The sequence below is a fragment of the Strigops habroptila genome, chromosome Z, assembly GCF_004027225.2.
Source record: "Strigops habroptila isolate Jane chromosome Z, bStrHab1.2.pri, whole genome shotgun sequence".
Lineage (NCBI taxonomy): Eukaryota > Metazoa > Chordata > Aves > Psittaciformes > Psittacidae > Strigops > Strigops habroptila.
In genome coordinates, this window is record NC_044302.2 from 85,155,928 (window position 1) to 85,176,788 (window position 20,861).

Consider the following 20,861-nt stretch of genomic DNA (forward strand, 5'->3'; position numbering starts at 1 on the left):
GAGGTGGTATTCTATGGGACAAGACCTTCCCTGTGCCAGAGGGATCCTGTGGGAAAATCTACACTGCAGGCAGCTAAGCACTTTGTCAAGCTCACCTTAGCACTGGAAATGAAAAAAGAGACCACTGTGGTGTCTTGGCTAGTGCCTTTGCTTGTAGGGTTGCACCACAGGCAAACATGAGACTCGAGTGCCACACTGCTGAGAACAGCTGTTTGCTATGCAGGAAAACTTCTCAAGTCTCTGTCACCAGACATACCTGCCCCATTTTAGTCTGCCCCATCTCGTCCATCCTGCCCCTAGATGAGCCATTCCCAAAGAACTTAACTTATATCTCACTCAATCAGCTTCCATGAAACTCATCCTTACCTGTCACCTAAAACGTGAACACACATAATGCATAAGTTCATTTTGATATGTAACTAATCATGCAAACATTAAACTATTCTATTAGAAGTCAATGAAGATAACATACTGCATTTATATTTAGCTTTGTTCTATTTAAACTTCCTTAACAAGATGACTATAATTACAGACAGGTCCTCAGTGCTGTAAGTTGGCACAACTTTACTGAATTCCATGGCAATTTGTCAATTTAAAGTAACTAAGAATATGGTAATCATGTTGTATCACATAAAGCACAACTGAGAACTAACTTGGGACAAAATACAGATACAAATACACTGTAAGCAGCCAGAGTAATGGTGAAATGCTCATTAGCATCAGCAATTTATGATGATTTGCTCAGTACCTACATCAAACGTTCTGCAACTGTTACATACACTGAAATACACTGGAAACACACTTCAGAAATTGTCACCTTTCACAGTGGTCTTTCAGTCAAGGACTTGAACCACTGTGCTGTTGGCTGATTATGCCTTACTAATAGGGGAAATACGGAAGGACTTTGCAGCCAGGGTACAAGCTTTTCTTGACCTCAAATGACAATCGGTTTATGTCCTCCATGAATGAAATCAATAGCTTTCATAATTTTTATCCTGACTCATGTAACTGCAACTCCTGTTCTCTTCATGGACAGCAAATGCCTTCCTAATCCTTATTAGCACACTGGGAGGCCATCATCTTCCACACATCTATGCCTGCCTTGAAGCCAGAGAGTGCTAGATGTAAAAGGTATTTACACTATCTCTGTGTCTTTGTTGTCCTTGGCAAAGGGCAGTTTTTAGCTGAAATACAGGATGAATGTGTTTCTTCACACCTTAAACAAAGGTTTAACCTTTATGAAGTAGTATTTTTTAGTATCTACCTATTTAAACACACAAACAGTATAGTGGGCAGCTGTTCATCACAAGGGGGACAATCTAAACCAATTAATAGCTTATGAGTAAAATACAGATTCAGGTACAGAAAGAATCTGGAGCCTCCCTGCTCTCATCTACTCCCTATAGTGTGGTTCACAGGGAGAATGCATTTCTTTAATTCACTACAAATAGTTAGAACCAAATAAATACTAGAATTTCTCACAATTTACCATTTTAAATAAGAATTCCAAAACAAACAAATAAAATGTAACAGCCAAAACATGGAATTGTAAACATCCTCAGATTACCTAGCAAAATACCTTAACAAGGAGAACTAGTGGCTGCTAGTTGCATGCAATTTCACTGCAGTAATGAAGGTAGAACAGCTTTAACCAACACTGAAGTTTGCTATAAAAAATCCATCAACAGCAAAATCTGGCACAGGGACTATATGCCAAAGGCAATGATGCTCTTGAGTTATACAGCTGTTTAAAAATAAAAGGAAAAAAAGAGAAGTATATGCACACAGGTCTGTAAAAGGTAAGAGAGCTTGCATCTTTGGTGGGCTGATTATTGTGACTCCTTACTTCGTGCTCTAGAGACCGGTACTAAACTAAATTAAAACTTCTGTTGGCCTGAGTTAACAAAACTAGTGTATGCCCAAGGAGATTCTTGCAGAGGTTATGTTCCTCCTGTTGCCATCTAAACACATCCAATTTCACTGTTCTTGTCATCCACTGATAAAACATGAGTCTTTCAACCTATAAGCCTACAAAATCCTACTACTGAAGTTTTACGCCAAACCTTACAAGCCTTGTTCTGTAAGATGGCTAAAAGTCTTTACAGCAAAATAATTCTCTAAAATTACACCTTCTTAAAAGAAAGTAATTAAGACGATCAGTTTTCAGCTAGAAGTCTATTAGAGCTACAACCATGTATGAAAGATTTCATGTAATATTCACAGACCCATATTAAACCAGTAGATTACTTTATATAATTCCAAATCCATAAAGGAAGGCTGTTGATGGTATTCGTAACTGTTGTACTAAGGCATTAACCAAATATGTTTTCCAGAAGTTTTTTGTATTTGAAGGTTACGGTTTTGGCCTGAAACACTGTAAATACTGTAAAACTTTTTTTTTGGGGGGGGGAAGGGGATGTTTGTTCTTTGTGTTTGCTTGTTTTGGCTGGGTGTTGGGGAGTGTTGGTTTTGGGGTTTGTTTGGGGTTTTTTTGTTTGTTTGTTTCCACTGTTTTACATAAATGTATACTAAAATGTCTGGATTTCACAGAGTTTTAATCTGGACAAAGTCAACACAATCCTTTTAGGTGTTTTCACAAAACAGTCCTTGTGAAGTAATCACCATTTATTTTTCAACTAATGTTTATACCTACAAAACACTCTGAAACCATTTTGGGACTCAGCTTTAGTACTGATTGTGAGTGAGGGACAGGTAAAGAGGTTTTCATGTGGCCCAAAACATGTGGAATTCATCTTTTCAAATTACATTCTTTAATAACCTGAACACAAAGTTAAGCACAGCCATCGGCAACAGAAGATAAACTGTCCTTGCACAAACCGTTCCTAAGCTCTGTACAAAAGCTATTTCAGCTAAACTGAAACCATTCGGAGCAATGGATTTCATAAAAACTTATTCTTGTCTTCTTAAGTCGTATTTCCATGGACACTTTCATGCTGCGTAAGCCACCACTGCTTCCAAAAGGAACAGTCCGACCTTCTCTTCTTAAACATTGTATAGCCAGTAAACACACTCACGCAACAAACCCAACAGAGGAGCTAGGTTAAAACCAACCTATCAAAAAAAATGCTGGTATTAAAATGGATCATTTTGGAAAGAAAAAAATGAAAAAGTTCAGAAAAGTGGTCCATTTTGGTATTTTCTGATGGACACAGTTTTACATTTTGTTTTAAAAAATGTTTTTCAGTTCTCTCTCTCCTTTCTTGCTACAGTAAATATAAATTGAACATAAATCTAAAGATTAAAAACCACATAAATTAGCCCAAAACCATTTCTCTTCAAAGCTTTTTTTTATATGGAAGGCTTTCAGCATCATCAGAGCAACATGAGAATTTCAAAATTATTCACCAAATGAAATCTCTCATGCAGGCAGTTTAATGAAATTCACGCAAGTAGTAATCAGGCATACCACTAAATGGGGAAAAAAGGTTACCTCTATCTATCTATCATCAAGTGGTTCAAACACCTGGTAGACATAATGTGCTAGGAGATCAGATAGTAGTTTTCATCTCTAGCTATAGAAAGCCACAAGCGATTTAGTTACTGTTTCAGTAGCACAGCTCCCCAGCTGTGAAATATTTCACTGCTACAGTGAGGTGGGAATTAATTCAGCAGTTTTGTGAGAATTTCTGATACTACAATATTAAGTGCTATGTATAACCTCTTAAATAGAATACAAGAAGCCAAATACTCAAAATGAAAAAGCCTAAGTTAAAAATTCACCAATATTTGGGGGGGGGGGGGATCACTTTGGAACAAAATTCAACTTTCTTTGCTTCTTCAGACCTGCCACTGTTACAATCAGTGTGCTAAAGTATGGAAAGCAGAACACAAGAGTCCACTGCACAAAAAGGAGATGAGAATTTTGCTGACAAAATTAATCTGTATGTTCAGTTCTTACAGGTCTTATCTAGTTTCTTTACAATATGCTGCAGTATTAGATCTGTTCTTATGCACAGTCTTACTGTCATTGTCCTTTGCTGCCAATGACAGTTAAGTACATATTTGAACAAAGAGGTATTTCAGTACTGATATGATGTCCTTGTTTAGCCTCAGGAAAAAAAAAAAATAAGAAAAGAGGGGGTGAGAAAAACACTAAGAAAAGGAAACATCATTTTTTCAGGACAACCAAGCACTGCTTCTATGTAAACCATGTCAAATGACATATAAAGTGAAAACAACTTCAGGGCATCACACATTTTTATTTGAAAAATGACAGATCAGCAGTTCGGAGCCTGCACAGTTTCTGGAGGAGCAATGTTTCATACGGAGCCAGAAAATAAGAAAAGGGAAACAAGAGATTCTTTAAAAAAATAGCAAAAAAAAAGAGAGTTCAACATGTTCACAGTTTAATATCCTTTTTAGATCCTGCAGTAAAAAGCATAAAAAATACAGCCATTTCTGATATTCTGCCAGACGTAGTTTAAAGAAGAATAAATCTTGCACAGTCACAGCACCCAAATGGACACCTCACTTTGTACAAAATCCATCACCCTACTTATTGCTTTCTGACAACGAAATTAAAAATTACTAAAGTGATAAAAAATCTGCCCCATATTTAATGCCCATATTGTGCACAAAGATGTGCTTTCTCTAATGAATTGCTAGTTACAACCTTCCCAAACCAGGAAGCATCCCTGCAGTGTCAGACAACCCTAATAATTTGGAAGTGTGAACACAGTGCACTTAAAGAAAAAAAAAAAAGTACAGCGAAATGCAGTCCAAAAGGATTAACTGAACTATTACTACTTTTCTATGGGAATACACATTAACTCCACTGAAGAGATTATAAATTTGCTCCAGATCAGGCCTATCTATTTGGATTGATCTGTAGCATTGTTATGTACTACTTCAATATTTGAATAGTACTAATGTAGGAAGAGGCTGCGCAATCAATGCAAGCAACAAGGAAAAATCAGATAAAGTCAGAGAAGCTGGCCCCAAGAAGAAAAATCTCCCACAGATAAACTTAATGGTTTAAAGAGCAAATACAAACAGATTTTAGGTCCTCATCATAACAGAAATACTACTGATATGATGACTTCATGGACTTACACTGATTTACTGAGAATCTGGCTGAGATTATAAATTAAGACCACTGATAAATGGACTTAATGGGCACTAGAGGCAACTGCGGTATGCAGAGGAAAACCCCTAGTGATGTTTAACAGCTAGTATTGTCACCCGCCTTTATACAAGGGTAAGACAAAGAATCCTTCTTCTCAAACAGAAAACATATTGCCTTCTTTCAAGGGTTTCCGCTCTTGTATCTAACCCTATGGCTAGAAGAAAGCCATAATACACACTGACCTAAAGGAAAATCTGAGGGAAACAAAGCATGAGAAAGATTTCATTCCAAGCATGGCTAATGACTGCTAACATACTGTAATCTTCCTTACACACTATTTCTAGTCTTACTCATTTAAATCTGTTTCTTGGTTTGAACATCCATGCAGCGAACATCCATCCCTGTGGCCAATACTGAAAAGCCTGTGTTCCTGTTGATTCGAAATACAAAGTCATCAGGCTGAATATATGAAGTAACCGGACAAGGCCTGTCGGCTGATATTCAAGTCCATAATCACAAGTTAAAAGAGGTTTTGTCATTTAGGCACAATTCCTGAGTGCAGTAGTTAAAAAAATGGGGTCACCACTCGAGAAGTCCACAGCTGCAGCAGTGGCAGTAAGAAAAAAATCATGGCCAAATGCAAGAAGAAGATCCTTAAGATAGCCCTGTGCTCTCCTAAACTGTTACTATGTACAAGTCACAGCTGTTGACCCTGTAAGTGGAGACTTGCCCCAATGCTGCACACATGCACTATAGCTGCTGCTCAGCCAGCACCTTCCCTGAGAAGAAACCACTAACTCCTCGTTGATGCAAGAAACTGAAGTTTTCAAGTTAAGTCAAGGCTTAGGGTTTTAATTTTATGTACTTCACAAGAGAGCTCACTGCCATAAACTTGCCACTGAGTACACCACTGTACAATGAGGATATTGTACAATGTCTTTCTAGGTCATAAGACAAACAAGCAGAAAACATCAAACCCTTATGTCAAAGGATGCTTTTTAACTGTCCTTAAAATGTGAAAAGGAAAGTGATATTTAAGTATGCTCTAACTAACAACCCACTTTCACCAATTTCTGTAAGCATAATGTTTGTTTCTCCATTCGGTTTGAATTTTCAAGGTCCTGAGACTAGCTTCCAGTCAACAGTGTCATGGCAAATGCTGACCACCACTAAAATGCAAGGCTGCAGGATGTAAGGCAGCCTTCCACCTCTCCTTGTAGAACTGACAACGTTTGGTTTCAACATTTATAAACCAGTTTGTTTCCAATCAGTTATGCCCTTAGGCTTTTTACTTTGTTCAGCTTGGAAACTGGAAACAATAGACAGGTTTCACTTCCTGGTTCCCTGCTGCAATATTTGGATTAGAAAACAATGCAAAGAAACTTTCAAAACAATCGTTTTAACTACATGGCAAATAATATGTTAGATAATTTTTACTGAATCAACCCTTTCAAGATCGTCTTTTAAAACAAGACCAAAACAAAACATATACTAAAACCCTAAATGAAAGAGTATATACTACAAGCAACTTAAAAATACATTGATTTTCAGATCCTGGGTGAACTATTCTACTCCACTGTAAATGGAGTTGAAAACAGAAGTTGTCTTTCTCTTTAGCAGCAAGAGGCAGGGTAGTGAGGTGGGAAAGCACTTTTCTGAGTGATTCCTGGGGACCATCTGGGAGCCTGATCCTGCAGCCAGACCCTGAAGCATGCACAGGGGAGAACCCAGGGCTGTGGGAGTGCTGCCTGCACCAAAAGGTTCCCTTGCGAGGGAGACAACACTTTAACCTGACATACCCTGGGAAAGAAAAACAATTGCTGAAGGTAACAGGCCAACTGAGGGGGGGGGGGGGAAGTAAGATTAACAAATAAAAACAAGACTTCTTGCCCTGTGTAATAAAATCCAGATAAAAGAGAGATACAGAGAATGTACTGTTAACACCTTACTAAGTAAAAGGCAACTAACAGCCAGGGAAATGAAAAGGATGTGTGTTCAAGCTTTTACATATATTCCCTTTTGAAAACAAATACAACAAACGCTGAAATATAATTTTAAAATGTGTACAGGCACAGTCCAGTTTATAACCAAAAGGTCAGAGTCACTTAGAAATAGTATTTAAATTAACGTTCAATAAAACCATATTTTAGCCTCATAAGCTATAATGACTGACATTCCACTTACTGTCTCAGGAATTTGATTTGGTCAGCTGCAGTCTTGCATTTGCCACGGGACTAAATATGGCTCTCGTCAGAAAGTAAGGTGCTGATGTGAAATTTTGCCTATTTGTTATTAAAATTGTAGCTTTCCCTATTTTTTAACATGAATTAACTTTGTATCATACACTGATGCCTTTGCTGTGTTTCTGTTAAGTTTACGTATGGCAGAAATTCTACATATCCACAAAAAATCAAGGAGTAACAGTGAAACTTCACAGAGCAGCACTGAGAAGAACGAGCCTCTGACAACTCGGACCACCTTTCTGGTCACCTCCCTCAACACCTCTTCCTCAGTTTATGTTTGTGCCAAGGCAGGTGATTTACTGACCCTCCTTGCAACAGGAAACAAAAATGCCTGCCACGGTACGGAACCGCTGCACCTCACTGCCAGCAGGAAATGAAGGGAGTCATTACTGTGGGAAAAAAAGTACCTTTTGGAGCCTCCAATATAGGTGAAGGTAAAGGTGGAGTCTGAGTACCTGAAATCTGAAAGACAAACAGCTGTGTTATTACAACTTGTCTTTATTTTGGCTGAAATAGGGGGGTTTTGCGGGCCCGCATTCCGGTTACCGACCCGGGGGTGGGCGGAAAGGGGGTCGAGGTGAACGGGGGGAGATGTAGCATGTCCCCCAGCCCGTCTCAACAAGTGCCGGTGCTATGGCAACGGCCGGGATCTCCATTGTCGGGAACGGCAACAGGCAGCGGCCAGGCACGCTCCTGCGGCGGATCACCGAGGAAGCCGCGAAACCACGGGGCCTGGGTGGAGAGGGAGGTTTGTAACGGGAAAGAGGCACGTTCACCGCCGGCCGTGCTGCCGGGCGGTCGCGGGTGAAGGCGGGCACGGGGGCCGGCCGGAGCCGGGCCGCCCGGCAGGCAGGGGCGCAGCGAGAGGCACCGGGGCTGCGCTCGGCTGCGCGCTCGCCCCAGCAGCTGCGCCAGGCAACGCGAGCACCCACCCGCACCGGCACGGTTCTGCGTGCGGCCGCCGCCGCGATCGCGATCCCCCCCACTTCCCCGTCTCAGCTGGCCTCACATGCTCTCGGAAAGGGAGGAGGAGGGGGAGGAAGGGGGCCGAGGGCCGGCACACGCGGGTTCGGCGGCAGCCCCCGCTGCCAGTAACGGCGGCGAAGGGCACGGGCACCGCGGGGGGAGCGCGGTCCGGAGCGGGCGGCGGCAGCCTCCGCGCCGCCAACCTGGCGCCCGGGATTGAAACTCACCTGCAAACAGGCAGTCCTTCTCCGCCTTGCACTTTTGGATCACAACGTCAATATCCTTCTGAATCCTCTCTTGTCTTGAACACATCCCCATGAAATAAATCCCAGGGGAAAAAAATAAAAAGCAGCCTTTATTTCCACACACCCCACTCCCCGGGCTGCCAGCTTTTAATATTCGGTCCGAAAGACAGACCCCGGGGCTGGCGAGCGGCAGTCTCCCCGGCGGCCCGGAGGGATTCGCTCGGCCGGCTGGAGGACGGGGGAGGAAGGCGGCGGGAGCCGATGTTGCATGCCCAGATGTGCCCGCCCAGATGTGCCGCCGCTGCCGGCGAACAGCAATTTCCTCACAATGGATCCAGCGGAGGGTGGCGGCGGCGACACGGGATCCCCCACCTCCCCACGCCCTCTGGGGTTTTGGGGTTGGTTGACTGGCTTGGTCTTATTTAAAAGGCGGGAGGGAAGGAGGGAGGGAGGGGAAAGGGGGGGGGGAAGAGGGTGGGGGGGGCCAAGCCGACCCGACGCTCACATCCCGGCCCCTCCCGCCGGCAGCGGCGATCGCCGCGCAGCAGCAGCGCGGAGGGACGGCGGCGGAGCCCGCACCCTGTCGTTATCGGCGCAGCGGGGCCGGCGCTGCTGCAGCGACGCTGAGCCGCAGACACTCCCCTCGCTGCCGGCCCGGCACGTACGGCCCCCGCCGGCTCCCCCGTTGGAGGCGGCGCGGGGGAAGGAAGAACCGGATGCACAGAGCCGTGCGGGCGGACCGGGAGGCGGTGGGATCGATGGCCCCGGCCCCGCCGGCGGCCCTCACCTCCTCCCTCTAGCCCCAGCCCCGGGCACAGGCTGCTGCCTCCTCCCGAGCAGCGGAGAAATGCAAATGGCAAGTGATCCGGGCGGCGGGGCGGCCCTAGGCCGGCGCCGGGGAGGCAGCAGGCACCGCCGCGGGACAGGAGCGCTTCCCGGGCCCGGGCGGAGGAGCGGGGCCAGCTCCGCTGTGTGCCGGGGGAAGCGCCGTGTGGCGGGGCCCTTCCCGGCCGCCCTCCGGTTCCCGGCCGGCCTGCCCTGCGGGCGACCCTTGCGGCTCTCCCCGCCGGCTGCGCTTCTGCCGGGCCCCGCTGTGCCCGGCTCTTCCCGGGCAGAGAGCCCGGCAGCCCAGCCCCAGCAGCGTGCCGAGCCCTGCCTGCCTCCGCCCTGCCCTGCCCACGGGGATGCGTGCCCGCCGAGACGGTGTAATAGAGCTAACGTGTCCCTAGTCTCCCTGCGGCCACCGCGGGTTTTAATCGCGCCCCCGTCGCTTCAGTCTCCAGCAAAGCTGTCTCTCAAACCTAAGGGAGAGGACGCGGTCGTTAGTGCCTTACAGTCGGCGCTAATCCAGGCTTTGGGCACTAATGCGATACTAGTAATAACCGTAAAAAAAGTCAGAAGGAGTGGTCGAGTCTGCAAAACTGTATTTTCCATCAATGGGCAAAGTGAATAATTAATAAAAACGGCTGTGAATGTAGTAGAAACAATTTGATTAAAAAAGATGAAAGAATATCTGCAAAATTCGTTTTTTGTGTTTTCACCCAGTCCTAAACATCTCCCATGGATTATTCATTATTGAGCTCTGTCGTTTTAGTGTTTTTTCATTAAGCAAGTCTGTATTAATCATGTATTGTTGCTTTCAGACACAGGAACACAGTCATTATTTTCTTACTTGTTCTTACATGGAAATGGCTAAAAATGTGAGTATAAAAAGATTCTATATTTATTCCTGTGTCGATAAGATTCTGTGTCTGAAGGAGGGAACAGAACGGAAATTACAGTCCATCATGTGATAGGACTCTCTGCTTCTAAGAAAATAATTTAACTTTGAAGGGAGATTTCCAGATGACTTTTCAGTTCAGAAATTGTACAAGAATGTTTTCATGTCAGCCTGTCCTTGGGTAAAATTTGCATATGGTTACGAACAGGTTTTTTACCATAAAAGTTCGCACTTTTTCCCTGCTACTTTGCAAATGGGGAACACCTTGCTGATGTTTTTCAGCAGAAGATACCAGCTCTGTATGAGCAACCTGACCATGGCAGGGGGATTGGAACTAGATGAGCTTTAAGGGCCTTTCCAACCCAAATCACTCTATGATTCTACTGCAGGAAGACTTTTCCAAGGCAGGATACAGAACATGTCACTGTAGTCAGAAGCAGAGCATAATATGGTAAGACACTGTCATTCGGTGAAGTTACACAAGCTTGGTCAACAAGGGATGCTTTTCTAGAGGTTTTTTTCTAGATATTCAAGATAGTGCATCAGCAGCCATGCTTGCTGCCTTCCCCTTAATCATTGTTAGAAGATGTAATCAGAACTCGAGTTACTCTGTTGGGGTTTTAGTCCTGAACTTCGTAGAGAAAGGTCCCTGTTATCCTTCCCACATGGATCAGGAAGGGGGGAGGTTATTATATAGTTAAAGGGTATTTATGCTGACAATTCTGCTCACAGTTTATTCTGACCGCAGGGTTCTACTCAGTGTCATGTCAATTAACATGATTTTTGACTGCCTTTCTAAGCCTCATACTATTTTCATAGGCTTGGTAACAGTGAAGTCATAGAATCATAGAATCATAGAATAGTAAGGGTTGGAAAGGACCTTAAGATCATCTAGTTCCAACCCCCCTGCCATGGGCAGGGACACCTCGCCCTAAACCATGTGGTCCAAGGCTCTGTCCAACCTGGCCTTGAACACCGCCAGGGATGGAGCATCCACAACCTCCCTGGGCAACCTATTCCAGTGCTTCACCACCCTCACTGTAAAGAACCTCTTCCTTATAGCTAATCTAAACTTCCCCTGTTTAAGTTTGAACCCATTACCCGTTGTCCTACCACTACAGTCCCTAAGGAAGAGTCCCTCCCCAGCATCCTTATAGACTCCCTTCAGATACTGGAAGGCTGCTATGAGGTCTCTTCTCCAGGCTGAACAGTCCCAATTTTCTCAGCCTGTCTTCATATGGGAGGTGCTCCAGCCCTCTTATCATCCTCGTGGCCCTCCTCTGGACTCGCTCCAACAGCTCCATGTCCTTTTTATGTTGAGGACACCAGAACTGTAGGCAGTACTCCAAGTGAGGTCTCACAAGAGCAGAGTAGAGGGGCAGGATCACCTCCTTCGACCTGCTGGTCACGCTTCTTTTGATGCAGCCCAGGATATGGTTGGCTTTCTGGGCTGCAAGCGCTCACTGCCGGCTCATGTTAAGCTGTTTGTCAGCCAACACCCCCAAGTCCTTCTCTGCAGGGCTGCTCTGAATCTCTTCTCTGCCCAACCTGTAGCAGTGCCTGGGATTGCCCTGACCCAGGTGGAGGACCTTACACTTGGCTTGGTTAAACTTCATAAGGTTGGTATCGGCCCACCTATCAAGTCTGTCAAGGTCCCTCTGGATGGCATCCCTTCCCTCCAGCGTATCAACCAAACCACACAGCTTGGTGTCGTTGGCAAACTTGCTGAGGGCGCACTCAATCCCACTGTCCATGTCGCTGACAAAGATGTTGAACGGGACCGGTCCCAACATTGATCCCTGAGGGACACCACCCGTTACAGGTTTCCAACTGGACATCGAGCCATTTACCACAACTCTTTGCGTGCGGCCATTGAGCCAGTCCTTTATCCACTGAGTGGTCCATCTATCAAATTGATGTCTCTCTAATTTAGAGACAAGGATGTCATGCGGGACAGTGTCAAACGCTTTGCACAAGTCCAGGTAGATGACATCAACTGCTCTGCCCCTGTCCATCAGATCCGTGGCTCCATCATAGAAGGCCACCAAATTGGTCAGGCAGGATTTGCCCTTAGTGAAGCCATGTTGGCTGTCACCAACTACCTCATTGTTTTTCATGTGCCTTAACATGCTTTCCAGGAGAAACTGTTCCAAGATTTTGCCAGGCACAGAGGTGAGGCTGACTGGTCTGTAGTTCCCTGGGTCTTCCATCTTCCCCTTCTTGAAAATGGGGGTTATATTACCCTTCTTCCAGTCATCGGGAACTTCACCTGACTGCCAGGATTTTTCAAATATGATGGACAGTGGTTTAGCAACTTCATTCGCCAGCTCCTTCAGGACCCACGGATGTATTTCATCAGGTCCCATGGACTTGTGCATGTTCAGGTTCTTAAGATGGTCTCGAACCTGATCCTCTCCTACAGTGGGCCTAAGGTCTTCATTTTCACAGTCCCTTCATTTGCTTTCCAAGACTTTCGTGGTGTGGTCAGAGCATTTACTGGTGAAGATAGAGGCAAAGAAGTCATTAAGAACCTCAGCCTTCTCCAAATCCATGATAGCCAGTTCTCCTGATAGCTTCTGGAGAGGGCCCACGTTCTCCCTAGTCTGCCTTTTATTTGCTACGTATCTATAGAATCCTTTCCTGTTATCTTTTACATCCCTTGCCAACCTTCATTCTAGCTGGGCTTTAGCTTTCCTAACCTGGTCCCTAGCTTCCCGGGCGATGCTCCTGTATTCTTCCCGGGCTGCCTGTCCTCGCTTCAACCTTCTATAAGCTTCTTTTTTCCCTCTAAGTTTCCTCAGCAGCTCCTTGTCCATCCATGGAGGTCTCCTGGCCCTCCTGCTGCACTTTCTTCTAGTCGGGATGCAACACTCTTGAGCAAGTAGCAGGTGATCCTTGAATATTGACCAGCAGTCTTGGGCCCCCCTGCCCTCTAGGACTGTATCCCATGAAACCTTACTAAGGAGGTTCCTGAAGAGGCCAAAGTCTGCTTTCTTGAAGTCCAGGGCAGTGAGCTTGCTGCACGCTCTTCTCACTGTCCTGAGGATCTCAAACTCAACCATCTCGTGATCACTAGAGCCAAGGCTGCCCTGGAGCATCACATTTCCAACCAGTCCCTCCCTGTTGGTGAGCACGAGGTCAAGCATGGCACCTCTCCTTGTCGGCTCCTCTATTGCTTGAAAGAGGAAGTTGTCTTCCACACAATCGAGGAACCTCCTGGATTGCTTGTGCCGGGCCGTACCATCTCTCCAACAGATGTCAGGATGGTTGAAGTCCCCCATGAGGACCAGGGCCTGCAAGCGTGAGGCTGCTCCTATCTGTCTGTAGAGCGCTTCATCCACAGAGTCCTCTTGATCAGGCGGCCTGTAACAGATCCCCACCGTAATGTCCCCCATTGCTGTTTTCCCTTTGATCCTGACCCACAAACACTCTCTTACCTCATCACCCATCCCCAGACAGAGTTCCATACTCTCTAGCCTATCACTGACATAGATAGCAACGCCCCCTCCCCGTCTGCCTGGCCTGTCTTTTCTAAACAGCCTGTAACCTTCCATTCCGACACTCCAGTCATAGGAGCCATCCCACCATGTTTCTGTGATACCAATGACATCATATTCCTGTAGCCTTGCACACATCTCTAATTCCTCTTGCTTGTTCCCCATACTACGGGCGTTTGTATAGAGGCACCTTAGCCGAGCTCCAAATGAAGCCGACTCAATGGCTGGGGCAGCTGGAACATCTCTACATCGCTCCAAGCACTTATTACAGGTGCTCGCAACTGACCAGGAGCGTTGGGATGGATCAATGCTCCCCTCCCCCAACACATCTAGTTTAAAGCTTTCCTTACCAGCCTGGCAAGCCTCCTACCAAAACAGCTCTTCCCCTTCTTTGTCAGACCAGCTCCACCAGCCTCCAGTAGATCTGGCCTCCCAAATGGAGCCCCATGTTCTAAATAGCCAAACCCCTGACTATGGCACCACCATTCTAACCATTTATTAACCTGCCAAATGCACCTAGCTTTTTTAAGGTCCTCCCCTTTGTCCTGGAGAATCGATGAAAAAACTATCTGAGCTCCAGAGCCCCTAACCACCTCTCCCAGGGCTCTGTAGTCCTCCTTAATGTTCTCCAGGCTACTGCTATCTATATCTCCAGCACCCACATGGACCACTAGAAGGGGGTAATAGTCAGCAGGACTTACTAGAGCAGGCAGCCTCTCAGCAATATCCCTGGTCCGAGCCCCTGGCAGGCGACACACCTCCCTCGAGACTGGATCAGGCCAGCAGATGAGTGCCTCTGTGCCTCAGAGTAGTAGAGTCCCCTACTACTATGACCCTCTGCTTCTTCCTTGAGGCACCAGTAGTGATCCTCTTTACTGGTGCATCAGCAGGATGCTCATTAGGTGTGGTGGGTGCTTTCTCATTAGCCCCCTGCAGAACTGCGAAGTGGTTCTGGGTGGGGACATCAGATTTAGGAGGAAGCCCCTTGTTGCTAATTGTCCTCTTCCTCCTTTTTTTGTTAGTTTTTCTCGTGACTAATTCCCAGCTTCCTGGGTTGCTGCCCTCCTTCTTTCCTATGTGAGCAATGCTGGACGTTTGCGGCCCCTGCACAGTTTGGGCCCGGAGCAAGCAGCCCAGCTTCCTCTCAGCTTCCTTGGCATCTTTTAGCTCTCCAACAGCCTCCCGCAGCTCAGCCACCTGCTGCAGGAGGACCTCCACCAGGGCGCACCGAGTGCAGCCCTGTCCATTGGGCACCCTCGCCTCAAGAGGCCAGTCGAGGCACTTTCTACACTCCGAGGCCTGCGCCGCAGCCTCCCCTCTCATCGGCCCTGTCTGGGTGCCTACGCTGGCCACCGCCGGGGCAGAGCTCCCAGAGCGGGCCCTGGTCCTGAGGCGAGTGCTCACCATCCCGCTCGCTGCCCGCTCGCCCTGCCTGCGCCAACTGCCGCGCGAAGTCATCCACAAAGAAACACTACTGTCTTCAAGAAAACTAATATGGCTGGTACCTGGTTTCATGGCATCAGCTGGATAGAAGAAGAAGTCTGGAAATATGGTTGGTTATTTATTCCGTTTATTTTAACTGGCTCGTAAATTTCTAGGTTTTTAGCTGATCTTGATTTACCTGATGACTCTACTACTGTTACAACAGGAATGGCTGATTTTGCTGAGAAAAAGATAGACTGAGGTAATTCTAGTGATTAAAATAGTGAAAATTGAAGTGTTAGAAAAGCGAAGTGGATCTTTACAGTTGATCCTTACATTTGTGAAGCTTGACAAGCTGCCGACATCCAGGGACCCTAAGCATTATTGTTACAGTCTCTGAATGTGTGCTCTTGTCCCTGTGACAGTGTCCATTATACCACCCACCCTCTTGAAGAAACTTTCTGAAGAGCTTTACAAGTAATTTCATGAACGATAGGACAGTCGGTCTTGGAAATGATGGTCTTCGCTCAAGGGAATTCAATATATGTCTTTCCAATTGCTTTTTCAGTCTGGAAAATTGTCTCATGTCATTTCTAGTTTTGTCCCAAGTTCAGCTCAGCTCAGATTGTACTGAACTGATTACCGCAATTAAGTAAGAAAGAAACACAAGTAACTTTTATGTTTGCATTCCTGGGAACCTGAAAATATTTAAAGAGGTGTAAATAAAAATAAATAGAAATCTGTGGAGCTACATGATCATAAAATTTATGTGAGAACATTGGCTCAAAATGGAATGGGGAAAATTATCTAAAGAGAGAGAGAAACAGCACAGTGAAAGTGGCTCAATAATGTGTGAGCAGTGACTGAGAAAGTTATTGAGGAAATGCACGTCAGCCAATTTCTGCTCATAGATGGGTTCTGTCTGCTTTGGGTTGAGCAGATTTTTTTCATTTTATGACAGAAAAAAACCTTTTCCATCTATTAGTAAAGCTGTTAGGAATGTTTCAGTAAGCGTCAGGGCACACTGTTCTGTTCCCAAGTATCTTTATATATTTTCTAAACATGTTCCTGTTACGTACAAACACATATTAGAAGTCCTAAGAAAAATGAAAACATGCAGATTTGCCGTTGTAGGGAATGTACAGAATTCAAGGCAATCTGATGTGGTATCTGTCAAGTATTTCTAGTATGGGAGAGCATTCAAAAGGGCAGAGAGAGGAGAAGAATGCAAAACCCTCCAAAGCACAAAACTGACATCAACCTTCCAAAACAATAACAGAATCCTGTCTCCACTTTTATGTTCTACAGACAAAACTCTAGTACAAAACAAACTAAACCTCTGCCTTTCTCCAATCTCAAGGACTTTTTGCCAGTTGCCAATACAGCAAAGCTCCATGATGTCTGTAGACAGTGAGCTCTGGAAAGTGGAACGTTTAAAGGATCAATACTATTCCACTCTTGCAGCATAAAGCACGATGCTACCCTTCCAGTAAGCTTCCTCAAAATGACATGGTCATTTCTGAATGACGCTGTGGCATTAAAGCCTGAAAACACAGGCACTATGTTGTGAGAGATGTAAGAGCAACTCTTACCTGTTCCCGCAAAAGAGAAGTGACACAAAGCATAAAAAAAATGTTAAAGCTTTAAGCATAATTTTCACTAGAACTCTGTTACTAGCAGATACAATCCAATATTCCGATCTGATGTTCAAGTAAATACTCTGAGTTTAAGGTTCGTTATCTAGGCCTGTTGCAGTTTTAGACAGATACCAAGACAGGTTCCTCTACACCACTGCTCTCAGTTGTCCATCCAAGTAGTCATTGCCACTCTATGTAGCCACATCCTTAGCCAAAGCAGACCCTAATAGAATACAAAGCCACTCAAATCATTATTATGATTTATTTTGTTGAAGTTATAAATAGATATTTTATTAAAGTTGTAAGTAGATTGGCTTCTTTGGGTCATCTCTGTAAGTCTGTCATGACTTGGATTAAAACACACTACGTGGTGGACCTGTCATGATTTAAGAGGGAATTTTACTGTGAATAAAGCACCTTAGCTGATTTTTTGAGTGGGTTAGGACTGGTGAATGATAAAAAGTCTTTGCTGTTTAAAAAAGAATGGCAGTTAAAATGTAATTAATAACATTACTGCTTAATGCTTAATAAAGCTTTAAATATTTTTGTGTGATAAAAACTGAATTAATTTGGATTAGATTAGATTTAGATTAGATTAGATTTAGATTAGATTAGATTTAGATTACAGTGTGAAACAATAGCTTCAACTATCATCTGTCCAATTCTTCCTAAGTTTTTTTAAATTATTTTGAGCTGTCTCATCTAGCGTAGGGGGTGAAAAACCTTCAGCTGACGTATTTTAACATTATGTATTTCACTTGCCCCTTTTTTTTTTTTTTTTTAAGCAGCAATGGAGGGGAAAAGAAACAACAAACAAAAGCATTGATTTACCAGAGGACCAAGGCTTATTTTTTTTCAATTCAGTGTTGAAATTTCCAAAGCAATTGTATTTACTTTTAAATAAATATATATACATATATAATACATATATATATTAAACATTAGCAATAGTCACCTCAAACAGAACAAAAGGATGTACATGTACAGGTGTTATACACAGATGTGTGACCTCTAGTTTTCTATCAGAGATCAAGTACTCATCCTTCCAAATGTCACTGATGCCCACAGTCGCTAAGCCTATGGCTGCTGGCATGATAAATGCTCCTAGCAGTGTTCAATAAATCATGCAATCAGAGTCCCAAATGACACCACAATTTATTGTCGCTCTTTGCATTACACTTTCTAATGATGGTTTTAACTTGTTTTTTCTCCTTCACTAATGTCATCTCATCTTTCAGTCTCTGCCTGTGAGCCTAATTTCTCCTATTCCTTTTTCCTTTCCTCACAAAACCTTATACCATTAAGACCTTTTTCTCCTAGTGCATCTCATTATTCCCTCTTTTCAACTCTTACTTCAGTCTAGCCCATCCATTTGCTTCCCCTCTTCCACCTTGCTCTTGGCATCTCACTTCACAAGCAGCTCAAGGAAGAGGGCTAAAATGGAGTTTTTGCTACAGAAACCAGAGTTTTGTAAGAGAGGCAAGCAGGAATATTTTTAAACCTTTTATCCATGACTTTCTGATGCCAGTCAGAAACAAATCCAGATGGGGAACCCTGTGTTTCCTGCCAGCTCCTGAAGTGAGTTGCCTTTTGCCAGCATCCTCTTTATTTCCATGAGTCGTGGACCTTTCTGTCTGCGCAGTGGCAATGCTCAGTAAGGCAGGCCACAGGGCCTCTATTTCAATTACTTTGCGGCCCAGTAGCTAGAATATTTCTCCAGAAGTTGAGAGTTGTGAGCATATACTCATAGGCTGACATTAGATTGACTCGTCCTGTCTTGCAACTATCTTACACCACAGTTACACCCCAAGGTCAAGCAGTAGTCAGTGGTGAAGGTACACCATCCTGCTAAGCGTAACAAATGGCTTTCCAATCAGTCTGAGGCACCTATCTCCAGGGTGCAGATAAGCACCTAAGCCCAGTCAAGAAGCAGCATTTTGGCTTCGTTCCTTGCTTTGCCATGGGCTGTGCTCTTTTTACAGCTATTCTAAATCCCCTTCCAAGAGCTTTACTGGTCCCATTCACTGCACAGGAAATTTGGATGGCTTAGCTATGCTCATGGAGTAGCTGCCTTAGCTACGCTCACGGAGTAGCTGCATTTACTGCTGTTGCAGGTAAGCACTGCTGCTCCCAATTTGCATTTAGTCCCAGATGATAATGTTTAGTGAATGGCTCAAGGGTATACAGACTGTTTCTGAAATCTGTAGTATAGCTGGTGTCATTTACTACAGCTGTACTTAATACCTGGCAAATTCCTCGATTGCTGAGCAAATACATGGTTAAAAAGCCTTAAAATAAAACTTCTCTGTTGCCTATATCCCAGTTGCAATTTCTTAATTGCATATAGTCATGCCAGAAACTACTCAAACTCTAAAATACTTACCTTACTAAAAATACTCCATTTAGTCCTTTTTCTGCAACAGTAAATATGATTCACTATGTCACCATCTGTTATCAGGTACTGATGCTTTCCTGCTGTAACAACCTCCATTGCAGCCAACTTGCGCCTGATCTTAACTAAGAATTTGTAACCCCAAATTAAAAGGAGTTGTCAAGTACTCTCAGTTTAGCTGAAATTGGTAGGGTGGGAAGCACTCAGTGCCTTCTAAGATTAGCCCTTAGAAACTGAGGAGTAATTCCATCAGTAGACCACATCTCATTTATGCTGCAAGATGTGGGGTAGTGTTTTGATCTCGGACAAACTCTAAATGAGAAGCTGAAAAAGAGGGAAAATTAGTACATGCAGAGTTTCACACTGCTGCAACTACACTTCTTCCCTGTACTCAAGCAAACTCATTTAATGTTTGCTCAGCTATTGCTGTTGTTTAACCTCACAGATGTAATTAGATTTGGGGCCTGCAATCGTTCCCTTCAGAAGTTTGGAACTGGGGGTTAATGCAATGTTCAGTCAGCCTTCTTAAACCAAGGCAGTCTTTAATCTTAAGGAACTAGACATAAAAGAAGGTGACATTTACAATAATTAATGAGCCTATGCAACTGTCTCATCTAACTCTTACCAAAAGCATCCCAGGCTTGCAGACAAAAGCCTAACTTTCAGGCTTCATATGGGTGTCTTCCTTAGCTACTTTCCCACAGTGTCCTCTCCAGTACCCCTATGGCTAAGGAAAGGGTTTTGGCTTTTTAACTGTTCATAACTTTTTAACAGGCCATCTTTTTTGGTTGTTTCTCATCTGGTAAAATAGTTGTGTAACCTGGCAGGAGCCAGAGTAGGTTTTTTGCTTCATAAATAATAGCTCAGATACTGCATTCAATTCATACAAGGGAATACATTGTGTGGGGTTTTGCTTATTTCTTTAGCTGATAGAAAACAGCCAAACTTGTACATTGACCATTGACCATTTTGGTAGTTATCCATATAATTTGTTTGCTGGCAGTGTTCTTGATTGCTACAAGACAACCCGTTCCCTGGCTTCCCTGTTATCTTAACGCTAAGTATCATGTGAGACAACAGTATCCAGAATACAGAAGTCACTGTTTAGCTAAATAACACCGTAATCTAAACAATTAAAAATCTGCAGTCTCTGCTATAAACCAATCAGACTGGATCAATTCAATTAAAGAAAATCTTAGGCAAAAGTCTGTGGAGTTATAAATCAAACCTACTGAAGTATCTGGAGAAACAAATCCACTCCCTTTCATGTATTTGCTGCATTTGCTGCAGTTTGTACAAAATCATGCTTACCTCCTTTTAAAGGTGAGCACGATTACCTGTCTTTCCCTTTAAAACTGTGTGCTAACTTCAGAAGGCTTTTCAGTAGATGACCAGCTTCAGATATCCAGTGGTGAGACTGCTGCCTGTCTACAAGATAGGAAATGAAACAGAAGAAGTGGCAGAGAAACAAAACCTGACACTCCTCAAGGACACATATCTCAAATGCAAAAGAAAGTGTGCAATATTTACAACAAAAAGATATGTCTGAAGTAAATCTTCAATGTGGCAGGGAGAAGGGAAGGCAGGAAGGGGAGAGAAAAGCTAGAGGAGTTAATAAAACAAGTTCAGAAATTACTGGGAGAAAAAGATGTC

The 20,861-nt window shown here is 44.2% G+C and overlaps 1 protein-coding gene across 2 annotated transcripts in view; it reads right to left on the reverse strand.

Annotated features, from left to right (window-relative positions):
• The window catches only part of PARP8 (poly(ADP-ribose) polymerase family member 8), a 112,974-nt gene extending 104,054 nt beyond the window's left edge, over positions 1–8,920 (reverse strand). For both annotated transcript variants that reach the window (XM_030470037.1, XM_030470036.1), the window contains exons 1-2: positions 8,523–8,920; positions 7,737–7,791 (exon numbers count right to left, since the gene is read on the reverse strand). In XM_030470037.1, the coding sequence (XP_030325897.1) occupies positions 7,737–7,791; positions 8,523–8,613 (146 nt within the window). In that variant the 5' untranslated portion in view covers positions 8,614–8,920. The remainder of the gene's footprint in view (positions 1–7,736; positions 7,792–8,522) is intronic.
• Positions 8,921–20,861: the final 11,941 nt, after the last annotated feature.